The sequence below is a fragment of the Rhipicephalus microplus genome, chromosome 9, assembly GCF_043290135.1.
Source record: "Rhipicephalus microplus isolate Deutch F79 chromosome 9, USDA_Rmic, whole genome shotgun sequence".
NCBI classification, from domain to species: Eukaryota; Metazoa; Arthropoda; class Arachnida; order Ixodida; family Ixodidae; genus Rhipicephalus; species Rhipicephalus microplus.
In genome coordinates, this window is record NC_134708.1 from 75959277 (window position 1) to 75974586 (window position 15310).

General features: G+C 48.2%; 1 protein-coding gene across 2 annotated transcripts in view; it reads left to right on the plus strand.

The window, feature by feature from the left end:
* LOC119163206 (uncharacterized) overlaps window positions 1–15310 on the plus strand; it is a 56524-nt gene that overhangs the window by 33103 nt on the left and 8111 nt on the right. Inside the window, exon 3 of one of the 2 annotated variants that reach the window (XM_075873881.1) lies at window positions 12614–12767. In XM_075873881.1, coding sequence (XP_075729996.1) covers window positions 12614–12767 — 154 coding nt within the window. The remainder of the gene's footprint in view (window positions 1–12613; window positions 12768–15310) is intronic. The other variant, XM_075873882.1, reaches the window with a different exon arrangement.

Below are 15310 nucleotides of genomic sequence, written 5' to 3' on the forward strand. Positions count from 1 at the left end.
ATGGCTGACCCATTACGAAAGGGTAAGCCAATGCAACAACTGGAACCCGGCCAGCCAGCTCAGGCATGTCGTTTTTTATTTGACGGACACGGCCCTGGTTTGGTATGAAAACCACGCCGACACGCTTACTACATGGAGCAGTCTTATTGAAGAAATGAAGAAGTGCTTTAGCGACTCGGACACTAAGAAGAAACGAGCGGAAACAGCTTTAGCTCAGAGAGCTCAGGTGATCGGCGAGACTTGCACGACATATATTGAAGAAGTTCTCAAGCTGTGTAAGACCATCGACTCTCGAATGACCGAGGAAGATAAAGTGGGACACCTTTTAAAAGGTATTGCGGAAGACGTCTATAACTTCCTCATTGGAAAAGACAACCTGAACACCGTATCAGACGTGATTCGGCACTGCCGCACATTCGAGGCGCTGAAAACTCGCCGAATCACGCCGAAGTTTGGACGGCTAGCCAATGTCACGACTGTGGCCAGCGTTGACGCGAGTCCGCAGACAGACCTCTCAGCTACCATTCGGCAGATTGTCCGTGAGGAGCTCCTGCGGCACGAAGAACAAACGCGTTATGCGGTGCCGCGTTGCGCCTCCGTCGCTTTCCGAGACGCCGTCTGCGCATCTCCTCCGGCTACTTGGCAGCATTCGGTGAATGCTGCGGATTGTAACAGCTACCGACACGACCCGCATTATGGCCAGACCGAACAACGCCATTACGACTCGATTGATCGGCGTTTTGATCAGCATCCACGCGACGTTCGCCCACGAAGACCCAGCACTGCCTACGACATCCAAGGGGAGGGGATGAGTTACTCTCAGCCTGTGGCCGCTGTGGAATATTTCAATCAGCGTCCGGAAGTTCGCCCTCTGCCCGTGTGTTACAACTGTGGCACGCCTGGCCACATAGCTAGGTATTGTAACCGACGTCGGGCATTCAGCAATGGACAGTCGGGATCGTTTATGCAACACGGTGGTCGTGCAATGGACACTAATAGGCCAGGAAACACCACTTTTGAAGGCTACTTCCGAGAAGAAGGAAGCCGTCACTTCCCTCTGGACAGCTATTCTGGAGAACAAGAAAGGTATCGAAACCGTTACCGCTCTCCTGCCTCCGAACGTACTCTGACACCACCACCAGCTTTCCGAGCGTCTCGATCTCCATCTCCCAGACGGCGTGTGACGTCATCATCTCCTCGACGCCGCTTCGCGTCACCACCGCCGGGAAACTAGCCAGCGCGGCCGATGGAGGTGAGGTCGCTGGAAAATCTTTGCTGCCGACTCGGATACCTCCACCTATCTTCATGCTGAAGAATAAGGTTAATGTACTTATTGATGGCGTTTCTACCATGGCTTTAGTCGACACGGGAGCAACTGTTTCTGTCATGAGTGTGGTGTTCAAAAATCTGCTGGGACGCAAGGTTATGTTTCATTGGGACCACAGCACAAGCTTTCGTGGAGTGAGTGGGGACTCATTATACCCGGTTGGTGTGTGTAACGTGGATGTCTCCTTGGGTGGTCAAACCTTTAACACTGAGTTTACCGTGCTTCCGCGTTCCACACACGATGTAATTCTCGGCATTGACTTTTTGAAATTGTGTGGCGCCAATGTTGACTGCCGAACAGGAGAACTCAGTATTTGCGGAAGTGTGTCCTCTGCGCTCTTAGAAGAATCATCCCAGCAAGAGAGTGTGTTTTGTGTTTCTGAAGACACTGTTGTGCCCGCTTTATCCGCGATGCGCGTTCCTGTTGTTTGTTCGTCTTCTGTTAGTACTTCGTTCGATGTTGCGGTGGAACCGGTCCATAGAAACTGTCTTAAGAAAAATGTGTTGGTTCCGTATTGTATGGTTTCAGTTACCGATGGATGCGCAGGGCTATGGACGCTAAATTGCTCCACTGAAGCCGTAGTGCTGTCTCAAGGCCTAAAACTTGCTACGTTTCAGGGAGAGTCATTTATACCTATGGCAGTGCTTACAGAACTACCGGATACAGCACAAACCAGTGTCTCGCACACCGCAAACGAACACATGCTCGGAATGGTAGCTACATCGCTCAGTGACCATGAACGTCGTGTTTTGATGGCCCTGCTCTCGAAACACTCTTCAATATTCGACTTTGCACAGCACGACGGCCCCACATCGATTCCTGCATCCCGTACTCGCCATCGCATCAACACAGGATCCGCTGAACCGATTCGTCAAAAACCATATCGTGTGTCCTCTGCGGAGCGAAAGATCATCAGCGCTCAAGTCGAAGAAATGATGGGTAAAGGAGTAATTCGGGAATCGTCTAGCCCTTGGGCAGCTCCAGTGATACTGGTGAAGAAGAAAGACGGCACGTGGCGATTCTGTGTCGATTACCGTCGCCTAAATGCCGTTACTAGGAAAGACGTATACCCACTCCCACGAATTGACGACGCCATCGATTGCCTCTTTGCGGCTTCTTACTTCTCTTCTGTGGATTTACGATCAGGTTACTGGCAAATCCCTATGCACCCGGATGACAGAGAGAAGACCGCTTTTGTAACGCCCGATGGACTATTTGAATTCAACGTGATGCCTTTCGGGCTTTGTAACGCCCCCGCAACGTTTGAAAGGTTCATGGACACTATACTTCGCGGTTTGAAGTGGGAAGTTTGTATGTGCTACCTAGACGACGTTGTGATCTTCGGCCGAACATTTCGTGAGCATAACGAGCGCCTGGACTTGGTACTGAACTGCTTGAGGAAGGCCGGCCTTGTGCTTAATTCTAAAAAGTGCCATTTTGGTGAACGACAGACACTTGTGCTGGGACACCTGATCGACAAAGAAGGTATACGACCAGATCCACAAAAGACAACAGCTGTGGAGGCATTCGAGGCACCTCGCTCTGTGAAGCAGCTACGAAGTTTTTTAGGGTTATGCTCCTACTTTCGCCGTTTCATTCCCAAATTTGCTGACATAGCTCATCCGCTCACATGCCTTCTCCAAAAAGGTGTTCCTTTCGAGTGGAGCTCGGAATGCGACTCATCGTTTCGGCAGCTAAAGCTACTGTTGACGTCCCAGCCTATTCTTCGCCACTTCAATCCGTCATCACCGACAGAAGTTCATACCGATGCTAGTGGTGTTGGCATTGGCGCCGTACTAGTTCAGCGTGTCGGCGACAGCGAGCATGTGATATCGTACGCTAGCCGCTCATTGAGTCGCCCCGAGCGCAACTACACTGTCACCGAACAAGAGTGTCTGGCGGTCGTCTTCGCTGTGCAACGGTTTCGATCGTATCTCTACGGGCGCCCCTTTACTGTCGTCACGGATCATCACTCTCTATGCTGGCTTGTGAATCTTCGGGATCCCTCTGGTCGACTAGCACGCTGGGCGCTCCGTCTGCAGGAGTATGATTTCGTTGTTTCCTACAAGAGCGGCCGGCGACACGCTGATGCTGATTGTCTCTCTCGCCTGCCACTCCCAACGACTGAATGTGACGCGGACAACTTTGATGAATACATCGCTTTTGTGTCCACGGGATTTCCGGATATGGATACCTTCATATCAGAGCAGAGGAAAGACGACAGCTTACAGCCGCTATTCGCGGCCGCGCGGGAGTCCGCTGCAGACAATCGTTTTCGCTTACGTGACGGCGCCCTATATAAGACGAACTTCTCGGCTACCGGTGCGCGCTACCTTTTGGTTGTCCCCAAGAGCCTTCGCAGTCACGTATTATCTGCCATGCACGACGAACCAACTTCCGGACATCTTGGATGCACAAGAACACTCTACCGTGCTCAGGAACGCTTTTATTGGCCCCGGATGCGCAATGATACCGAACGGTACGTCGCCAGCTGCACCCAATGTCAGCGTTACAAGCGACCAACTGACGCGCCGTCTGGTCGCCTTCAGCCTGTTTCGCCTCCTAGCACCCCCTTTGAGCAAGTTGGTATAGATCTTCTGGGCCCTTTTCCGCGATCCACAGACGGCAATCGTTGGGTCATCGTTTGCGTAGACCACTTAACCCGTTATTGTGAGACGGCAGCACTGCCGTCGGCCACAGCAAAAGACGTTTCCATCTTCTTGCTGTTTCAAGTTATCCTCAGACACGGACCTCCTCGCATCGTAATCAGCGACCGTGGGCGGCAATTTACCGCGGATGTTGTCGAAGAGACCCTTCGTCTGTGCTCATCAAGCTTCCGCCATTCCACTCCATACCATCCACAGACTAATGGTCTAGTGGAACGCACGAACCGAACGCTTGCCAACATGCTGTCCATGTACATCGACTCCGCGCACAAAAACTGGGACACAATTTTGCCTTTCATCACCTATGCTTTCAACACCGCAAGACATGAGACCACTGGTTACTCACCTTTCTTTCTCCTTTATGCTCGTCCACCACGCTATAATCTTGACACTATGCTTCCCTACTCTGCTCATCACAGTGAGCCGATCAACGAGATTCTCTGTAGAGCAGAAGAAGCGCGACGCCTCGCTCGGCTACGCACCGTCACCTCGCAAGACCGGTCAAAGATCCGCTATGACGACCGTCACCGACATGTTCACTTCAATCCTGGAGATCAGGTGTGGCTCTGGACGCCTTTACGGAAACGTGGCCTGTACCAGAAATTTCTCGCTCACTATGTCGGGCCCTACGTTATCCTCGAACGCCTCAGTGAGGTCAACTACCGCATAGCACGGCTCACAAGCACTGGACGGCGCTCGGCTAAAACAGAAGTGGCGCACGTCGCTCGCATGAAGCTATGCAATGCACGAACCACTGAGTGACTCGCCCGGCGGGCTTCGTCTGCCAACGGGGAAATGTCACGAGCGGTTGCAATGCACGGCGCATACAGCGCGAATGAACATTCAGACAAAAGGTGAAGAAGGAAGACGACGTTGGGTGTGCTGTCTCGAGACCCCTTGTGGAAGTAAACGCGAACCATCCAGGCTCGCCTGTTTTTCAACCTTTTCGTGTACTTCTTGCGTGTAACATTATATATATATATATATATATATATATATATATATATATATATATATATATATATATATATATATATATATATATATATATATATATATATATATTGCCACAGGCATTGAACGAGGTTTAGCCCTGCCAATGCGAGTATGTGCCATGGTGTGAAAGAAGAAGAAGACGGTTGGTGTGTGCTCGTGCTCTAACGTTCGGTTCGGCTCGACGTCCAGTGCTGCTCCTGTGAACAGACGTTGTGGTCGTTCTGTGATCACGTGACATTTTCTGGTGGAGGTGCTGGGTAGTGTTGTATGCACTGCAATCAGCAGCAAGGTCCCGACACTAGCCACGACTTGGAAGAACCAGCTGACCTACGGCGTAGCAGGCGACAACTAGGCCTACCTCCTGAATTCGGACCATTTCCTCAACTCGGCAGTACTATGGCTAGTGCGGGAACGCAAACCCAAGAAACATCAACGCTGCCTCCTCCGTGGTTCTTCAACGTCCCGCGTATTCCGAAGCCGTTCCACGGTGACCCTTATGAGGACGTCGATGACTGGCTCGACGACTACAACCGTTGCGGCAGCGTCAACGAGTGGAACGAGCAGCGAAAGCTTCGGTACGTCTACTTTTATCTCGAAGACTCTGCGTGGACTTGGTTCGAAAACCATGAAGCCACTATGACAACCTGGCCAGAGTTTTGCAACCAGTTGCGAAATACTTTCCGAAGCTCTGACCGAAAGGAGCAAGCGGAACGACTCCTCAATTCCCGAAACCAGCGTCCGAACGAGAGTGTTGCCATGTTCGTTGAGGACATGACGCGGCTGTTCAGGCGAGCCGACTCTTCAATGACGGAAGAAAAGAAGGTGCGCCTCCTAATGCGTGGAGTGAAGGAGCAGCTGTTCGCGGGACTAGTGCGGAACCCTCCCGGCACTGTAGAGGATTTCCTTCGCGAAGCCACGACAATGGAGAGAATGCTAAGGCAGCGTTCGTACCAGTATGAACGTCCTGGCAGTCTTTCGTCAGTGTCGTCGGCCCTACAAACACCTGACGTCACGACTGTAAAAGACCTGACGGAGCTCGTGCGCAGTATTGTGCGCGAGGAGCTGCAAAAGCTGCACGTGGTGTCTTCTCCGCCCCATGTTGCTGCTTTAACGGATGTCGTTCGCGAAGAGGTCCGGCAGCTGGTGCACCCCATGATGACTCTGCGTGCAGCCGAAGTTCAACCCATGACGGCCCCGCGTCCAGCCGAAGCTCCGCTATTAACGTACGCGGAAGCACTGCGTACTCCTACACCGGCTGTTGGCTATCCGTCCCGTCCGCCCACCCTGCAGACGGCACCGTCGTTCTACTCGGGACCACCGCAGTACGGCACTGCGGCACTCGGGGTGGTACTTTTTTTTTTCGAAGGGGGGGTAGTGCCACAGGCATTGAACGAGGTTTAGCCCTGCCAATGCGAGTATGTGCCATGGTGTGAAAGAAGAAGAAGACGGTTGGTGTGTGCTCGTGCTCTAACGTTCGGTTCGGCTCGACGTCCAGTGCTGCTCCTGTGAACAGACGTTGTGGTCGTTCTGTGATCACGTGACAATATATATATATATATGACGCTATGATGAATGGGAGACGTGGCCTGGCTCATACGCCATGTTAATTCCATTTTCCCTTCTTCCTTCTCGGCTTCTACAAATCATCGCTTCATACGTCACACGATTCCCCCTCCCCCCGAAAGAAGGCATGGGTTAAGAACAAGGAAAAGTACACAAGGAGAGGTTGAGAAGTCACAAATGTCAAAATGCACAATTGGTTTCATGGCCCCGTGGTGTTCCGTAAACTCGCAAAACTTCAGGAAAGAGTGCAGCAGTCCGGTTTACGCAGGAGTTCTGGTGGGCGAGGCTGATGGTTGCGTCCTGGATAACACAAGAATGCTTTGGACGTGGAGATAGCGAAAATCGCAGCCGGCATTCTTGTGAAGAACAAACGAGGTTCGAACACCTTGCAGAATGGACAGTTCAGATATCGTAGGCATCGAATTCTTCGTCGTGGCACAGGTCGTGCAGGCAGCTTACGTGTGCGTTGATCGAGGTTGATTGGGCGCTGCCTGTGTTTCTGCTGAGTACAAGGGGTGCTTTTGTGGAGTTTGGAAAATTTTCTACGGCGATGTCGCAGATGGTTTGATGGAAGGCACATTCTTGATCTTTGGTGGAAAATGTATCCACCACGATTGGCCTTTTTGCAATGTTCTTCAATCCTTAAGAGTGCACTCGATGAAGTTTTGTTTCGCCGTTGACAATGTTGAAGTATGCGTTGACGTTGTAATTTCTTCGTTTCGTCAACACTCTTGTGGTGTGACATTGATCGTGTTGCTCCAGGATTCTTAGCGAGTCCTCCGCAGGCTTCTACGACGCCAACCAATGCAACTGTTTCCGGCGCAAGATAATGTGGTGGGTTTTATGCACTTGAATCTTCTGTATTTATAAACCGTTCATTGTTGGTCGTTGCCTGAAGCGTACTTATGTCATCAGAAGTCGCACCTGCGGTTTTGTTTTCATTATACGCAGTGAGGTTGTATACTGGATTCACGTCGCTTCGATCTTGTGATTGATGAACACTCGACGCTTCTGCAGAACACTTTTCTTCACAAGATGCTGACTGTGAATGCTTCTGTCTCTGTGGAACTGCTGAACTCAATACTTTGAACAAATGAGATTCCTGTGAACATTCGTAGTCTGGGTTGGTTTCATGCCGATTTACTAACTCGTCATGCGTAAATGCTACGATCTTGTGAGGTGCTTCATCAGGTTTATCAGTAAAGTTGATGACAGGAGATGGAACTGCTGAGCTGAATACTTTGAACGAATGATGTTTCTGTAAACATTCGTTGTCTGGTTTGGTTTCATGTGGATTTACTAACTCGTCGGGCGTAAATGCCGTCACGCGTGCGAAGCCGCGTGGGCCATGTGTGCGACACGAAGCATCAAGTGATTCGGGTTGTTCAGTAATACCTGAAGTATTATGGTGCCGTAAATACATTGGAAATGCCGATTCGTTTGCCCGTGAAAAATCCAACGACAAAATGGTCTACATTCCTATCGGCATACGGTGGCATTACCTTCTCTGCTGCGACGTGCAAGTCCCTAGTTGGTGTTGTAATGCGTGAAGTGTATTTGGACGAGTCATACGATGGTACAATGGTAAAATATTCACTCTGAAGTCTTGTTTGGGAAATACGCTTACTGCGGGAAGACTTCGCGTAACTGTGATGGTTGAGTTGAAGAGATTTCAGCTGATGAGATATGTACAGGTGTTCATCGTATTTTTTGAAACGGGTGATCATTTCTTCTTTGATCTTTTTCCAAGACTCATCGTTCTCGAAGATGTGGGTGAGGTAAAATTTGAATGCCTCACCTGAGATGTAGTCAGTAAAGTTGATGACCATCTCCCGTTCCGACCATGATGCAGCGGTAGCGTGGAGCTCAAACAGGTCGAACCAGTCTTGTACGGGTCCATCGTCCGCTGCTCCGGTGTACTTGGGGATGGGAAGGTCAGTAGATGCTTCTGACATGATGCTGGTCGATGCGTAATGCTAGGCGCTTGCATGGTTGTCCATGTGCGGTCAGGGTGTCTTGCGTAGAACTGCGTTGATGCTGAGCGACTGATGAAGGGGCAGGCAGGTCTCCATCCGTTCGACTCGTGTGACGCTATGATGAATGGGAGACGTGGCCTGGCTCATACGCCATGTTTATTCCATTTTCACTTCTTCCTTCTCGGCTTCTACAAATCATCGCTTCATACGTCACATATATATAGGCCAGACAATTAATTACAGCAAGCTACTTGTACCCATTTCACCAGTATGGGGAGGCCTCCTAATTGTACTGTATAAACTTTGGAGCACTAATGGAACCACTCTGAATGAACAGTGGACAGTAATTATAACCAACAAACAATGATGCTAATGAAAGTGTAGGCAGTGATATTGGGGGTAATTGTAGTGGAAAGCGTGAAAAGGAAAAGAGAAATGCGGATGAAAAGATTACTTCCCCCTGCTTGGCACCGAACCTGCCACCTTATTATACCTTCTCCAAATCTCTACTGGCTGAGTTGGTTGGTATAGCGAACCAGATGTTAGTATGAGGTTAGCCTCGCGGCCTTCATCTTTCTCTCTCTCTCTCTTCATATTGAGAAACCGCAACCTCATGGTGTGCGTCTTCATCTAGTGTCCTTTCATTCGCGCTTGAACTTTTCTAAAAGCCCAAACAAAGGACGCCATCTGAGTGTCGGCGCTGCAGCACTGCGTAAGGTACTGTACAACGAAGTACGTACAACGCGAACTCCACCCGGGGATACTAAAGAAGGGACACAGACAAGCGCTCTATGTGTCTCTCCTGTAGTATCCCCACGTTGAGTTCGCGCTGTACGTACTTCATATGCAAAACCAACCAGCCCAAAGTTTCATTCTACTGTACAACATTGCATCCTTGATCGAGTGCCCTGAACATGGCACCAAATTCTTCTGAGCAATTATACGGGTGCCCTTTCTCTGTACACGAAGTCCTTTCTCTTGAAAGAGGCTTAAGTCCTCAATAAGATCTATATTCTTTTCGCAAACAGCATACGGATGAACCCGTTTCGAATGTTACTCATCACGCATTATCAATTTCATCTGTGTCCACAATAGGCACGTACTTGTGGGTTTTCGTAGGCGAAAGCTTAGTATGTCTCACGCGAACGTGGCCTTTGAAAAAAATTCGCGAGCCCTTCTCCGACAAGCGAAATGGGGGGAAAGCGAAGCACGGCGTGTACGTGCCTGAGTTAATTAATTAATCAATTTTGTTACAATACGTGTGATTTTACGTTCCGAAACCAAGATATGATTACGAGGGACGACGCAGTGGAGAGCTCCGGAAATTTCGGCCATCCGGTGTTCCTTAACATGCACTGACGTCACACGTGCAAAGCACACGGGCCTCTACCATTTCGCCTCCATTGAAATGTGACCGCCGCGGCCGGGATCGAACCTGCGACCTTCGTGCCAGCAACCAGGCACCATAGGCACTGTTCTACCGATGCAGACTGTTTATTACTTTCTCTTTTCTTCTTTCTTTGGAATTGCCCAGTGGTCCCTATACTAACTTTTTGCCATCCTCCATGGCGGGAATGGGACCTCATCCAACGTGATCGTCACCGCTACATGGCCGCTGCTACAGGCAACAACGCGACAATCATGCGTTCATATTGAGGCAACAATCACATATGGCAACTTGAAACGACAAGTGACCTCGATGTCGTATAACGCCATGTCATACACTGCTCATCCCTGACAGAGATCGCCGCTGTAGAGAGCATCTATAAATTGTGCGATGAAGGCATACGTTATGTTGCTATAAGAACGAATTACTTCAACAGATGTTATGAATGTTCAACTTGTTTCTATGTCTTTTGAAAGCGTGTATTTCTTGCAGATTTCAATCAGTTTGCTGTATGTGTTTCTACCTTAATGGAACAAGTGGAAGTTCTTGTTATGTTGCAGCTGCCTTTGTACGAGGAAGGAGGACCTGTCAAACTGCCTATACACACCTTTTATCCCACCATCCTTGCTGTTTATGTATGCTTTGTACGTACCTGGAAAGAATTTTCAAACGCCAAAGCAATAACACAACAGCGCGTCTAACTACGCATGTGACCAATGCATGGATGGATGGATGGATGGATGGATGGATGGATGGATTCGACTGTGCCCTTTAGATCGGATGGTGGCTCACGCCACTTAGCGCATAGATGGATGGATGGATGAATCCGGCTGTGCCCGTTAGTTCGGGTGGTGGCTCACGCCACCTAGCCATGAAGTCAAGTACTATCACTGTGTGTTTAAGGACTGAATTTCACTCGCGCCTCGATTGTAGCCACCAATCAGTTAGCATCCTCCTGGTTATTTCGACCTGTTTAAAGTCTATTTTGCCTTTAATGTCTGTAAACCACAATGCTTTAGAAAATTTGGCACCAATATCTTCGACCATAGAGTGGAGCCCTTTACAGAACATTATCAAACGTTCAGCCGTTTCCTCCTCTTCTCCACACGCACTACATACCGTGTCTGTGCTTTCGTATTTTACTCGGTACGTCTTGGTCCGCAATACTCCCGTTCTAGCGTCGAAGAGCACAGAACTACACCGAGAATTATCGTAGATCTTTTCCCTTGCAATTTCCTGTTTAAAAGTTTGGTAGGTCATCAGTGATGATTTCATAAGCATTCCCATCTTCCACATGTCCCTCTTTGTTTGCTTCACCTGCTTATTAACCGATGTTTTTTTTTTTTGGGCTTAGTATTCTGCTGTTGTCTAAACACTTGCTTGACACTTTTCGAGTTCGTTTCCGCCATTTAGTATCGACCTTCTTCATGTACAAGTAACTGAAAACTTTCCTAGCCCAACGCTCCTCTCCCATTTTTCTCAATCGCACCTCAAATTCTATCTTGGAGAGCTTCGCACCATCTTGCGAACAATGTGCGTACAATTTCTACGCAAGCGCCAGAGCTAAGATACGCTGACATGACATTGGTTGAACTGGAAGGCCTGATTCATGAAATTAGATCGCTTCCTGGGTTTGTATGTACTTGGAGGAGTAGAGCTAGAGCTCTAGATGAAAAGCAGCTGCATATGAGTGTACAGTGAATGATTTCTGTATATCAAGAATTAAAGCACGGGCCATGCTACCTTTGGATTACCGCTAAGGCAGTTTCATACCATAATGTGGTAGGTCATCTTGACTTTGTTATTAATAAAACTGCTTCGCTTGATTCATTTGAATTGTACGTTCTCGAAATGAAGTTGTTGTTAAGGCTGGTCACCAGCCTTAACAACAACGTCACAATTTAAGAGAAAAGACAATTTGTAAGGCCTAATAATTGTCTTTTCTATTATATTGATCATTAGTGAGACTATTCTTGTAATATCATCATTGAACAGCATCTATAATGAAGTCGCTTCTTACTGTGTCACCTCTTAACCACAGGTTCTTTGAACCCCTAGTCACCTAAGGGGGGGGAAGTGCAAAGTCGGCCCGATAGATTAACCTAATAGGGCGCTGCGACTAACTTTCACCGCTTTACCCTCAAGGGGGAACTCTGCGCATACCTCTGTCCAACCTCATAGAGTAGAATACCTCTATCTTCCGGGACAGCGTTTACAGCTAACTGCTTGACTAGTCTCGCTTTATTTATTTATTTATTTATTTATTTATTTATTTATTTATTTATTTATTTATTTATTTATTTATTTATAAACACAATGATTCAACTTCGATCATAAGAGAGGGGTATGAAAACATAAAAAACGTACATTTAGGCAAAAAACAACTACAATACAGTGGAAAACCAGTCAGAACAGGTTAAAGAACACTTCAAGTCAAACGCTCTTCAAACGATAGGAACGATCTTTGAATTACAGCCTTGTTAGACAGGTTATTCTAATCGTTTATTGAGTGAGGAAAGAAAGAATAGTTAAATAGTTAAAAGAATTGACACTTTACATAAAAGGCTTATAATCGTTTGTGAATGTCGAGTTCTAGTAGTGTAGATGCCAACCTGTGCGAAAGAATTGCAAACGTTAATTTTCTGACGATCCCTTGCTTTGCACTGTCACACAACACCAGCTGTCGTCATTTACGCAGGTGTCAAGACCGCAACTCTCCGGAGACGGAGTCGTCCCGGGCGCATCTGGAGGAGATGCGCCGAATGCAAAGCGGAGAGAGGGTCGCCATGTACACCATGCCGCCCAGCACCGACACCTACAGCCAACACGGATGCCCGGGACACGTAAGTCAGGTAACACATGCGTGCCTCGCGGATTTACCGTTTTCAATTATCTACCTCGTTAAGGCGAAAGCCATAAGTGCCTTCTTGGACGCTGGCCTCGAAAAACGCCCCGTTTGGAACAACAGCTCATGCGACATCAAGGGAAAATATAAACATGTATAAAAGAAGTGTTACGGCCGGTATCTAACCCAGGTGTATTGCTTGCCGTCATCGATTCTACCTTAGAGCCATGCCGTTGTTCCAAATCAGTTTGAGAAAAGGCCCTGCACATTGTCTTTCGTTAATTGATGTAATATTTGTAGAAAAAAGAGAGAGAAAAGTGGAACGAAAGACAGGTAAGTTAAACAGGAGAAAATTCCTGCTTTGCTACCTTGCACTGGAGAATGGTTAAGTAAGTATAGAAAGGTAAGGAGGCAAAAAAAAGAAAATAAGAGATAGAAAAGCAAAAAAAAATAAAAAAATAAAACGCATACACACTTAAGTACGGCAGTGTCATAGTCCGCGGAAAAAGCGTAGCACTGCTTGAGGTAGAACACTATGTTAATGACGTAGCAGGTGTGTGGTTGGAAGCTATGAGCCCACTACAATAAATCAAGCTTAAAACTATCAACCCCATAATAATAGCCAGCATACGTCACAGCATCGTGAAGGTTGTGTTCTACTCATCTGATCTCTCAAGCTTCGATGATGATGACGGTGATCATGATTTCAACATAGTCCCACCGGGCGGCTTCCGCCTTTTAAAAGCGAATGCACACGTAACTATTTGAGTTTGTTTCGTGTCACACACTACGAAGTGCGATTGGCTCGATAAAACCGGGTCGGTATTTCGTAGTGTGCCTTTTTCATGCTCTTCAAATATGGCAGTTCATCATAGTAATGGTCTGTCCGTGTTGTAGACAGGTCGTGAGACAAGCAAATCGGTGTCAGTAAGATTTAACGTTCGGAGGTGCTAAGTTGTGCTGGCTCACGGCTGGTGGAGGGTAAGGGATGCGCTCTTGTGGCTTAGGGGAGGGGGGAGGGGCTGGTTAGTGCTTGAAGGAGGCTGTTCAGGTGTCCCTTATGCCGCCCCCTTCCCCTTCTGTCTACAGCCATGAATCTGAATTGATGCCAAGCATTGTAATGCACAATTCAGGCAATCTGATAATAGCTATTTATTCTGGGGCGAACTTGTGCCCAAAAAGTAAGCGAAATGTGCTTGCAGCGCTCCACGCAAGAGACCCTAAACAAAGGAACCAATCTCAGAGTAGGTCTTGAGCAGCGCGTCACTTATCCTTCATTGCCATACGCGCAGTTCTAGAAGGTGTGTGCCGGCACGGCCTTTCCCTCTTCTGCCGTTGGGCTGTTGAAGCGCGCACCGAGCTACGCGCGAAGCTTGAACATGGGGCGTCTTGCGTCATTATACCTTCTCCAAGAACACATTGTCCCGATGCATACGGTGGTAATGTTGGTGACAAGTCTGATGCGCGCTCTCCGTCGGGGTGGCGGTGAAGTGGTAGTCGTACTGATTGGAGGTGCATTAAGGTGCATTGCCCATCAAAGTATGGCTTCATCCTCACCACACACACAGTTTCTGTGCGACGTCGGCATCTTGAGGAGCCGACTTGTCCTCGTGGTGTAACCTCGTAGTTCAAGGGGCCCATCCGACGTGGGGCCCTCTATGAGTCAAAATAACGACGCAGAAGATTTTCGGAGAGACCAGGCGTCCATATGAGAGTCCCCTTCCAAACTCTGTGACCCGTTGCACATTACACTTGCCTCAGCCGCAGGTTATATCGGTTTCCACCGGGCTGACTTGTTGTTGCTTAATGTGATGTCGGGCCAACTGCCCTGCTTCTTCGGCTCTCTGAGTGAACTCGCTCACGTCTGGCTTGTGCTCTTGATTGATATGTGGGGTTTAACGTCCCAAAACCACCATATGATTATGAGAGACGCCGTATTTCAGGATTCCGGAAACTTCGACCACCTGGCGAGGCTTGTGCTCTTCATTGTCACTTACAGGCAACATTGCATTTAAGGGCGTGGTAACCGTTCGACCATACACAAGATCAAATGGCGTCACCTTAAGGGTTTTTCTCAATGTAAGGGCATGTGGCATATTGCAGTATCTTGTCCCACGTATGGTGCTCCTAGTTGACGAAAATGGATAACATATTGATCAGCCTCCTATTGAGTCGCTCGGTTAACCTATTTGTTTGAGGGGGATGGGCGGTTGCTTTTCTGTGGGGTTTATGAGTAAGTCTTATATGAGGCTGCGACAGATCGGCCGTGAAGCAGTTCCTTTGTCTGTGATAACAACGTTGAGAGCACCGGGTCAAATCACTATGTTTGTAACAAGGAATTCAGTTAATTCTGTGGCGCTTCAATATTTTTATTGCGGTTGTATTATACTTGAAATATACCTTCTTGGAGTGCACAAAGGGCATTTTAGTGGGCACAACGCTGTTCAGGAAAACGCGCAACACTACAGAACCCTCTCGCGGATGTGCGTGGGAGAGATCAATCAACCAATCCATCGATAAATCAATGCGTTAATCAATAAATCAATCACT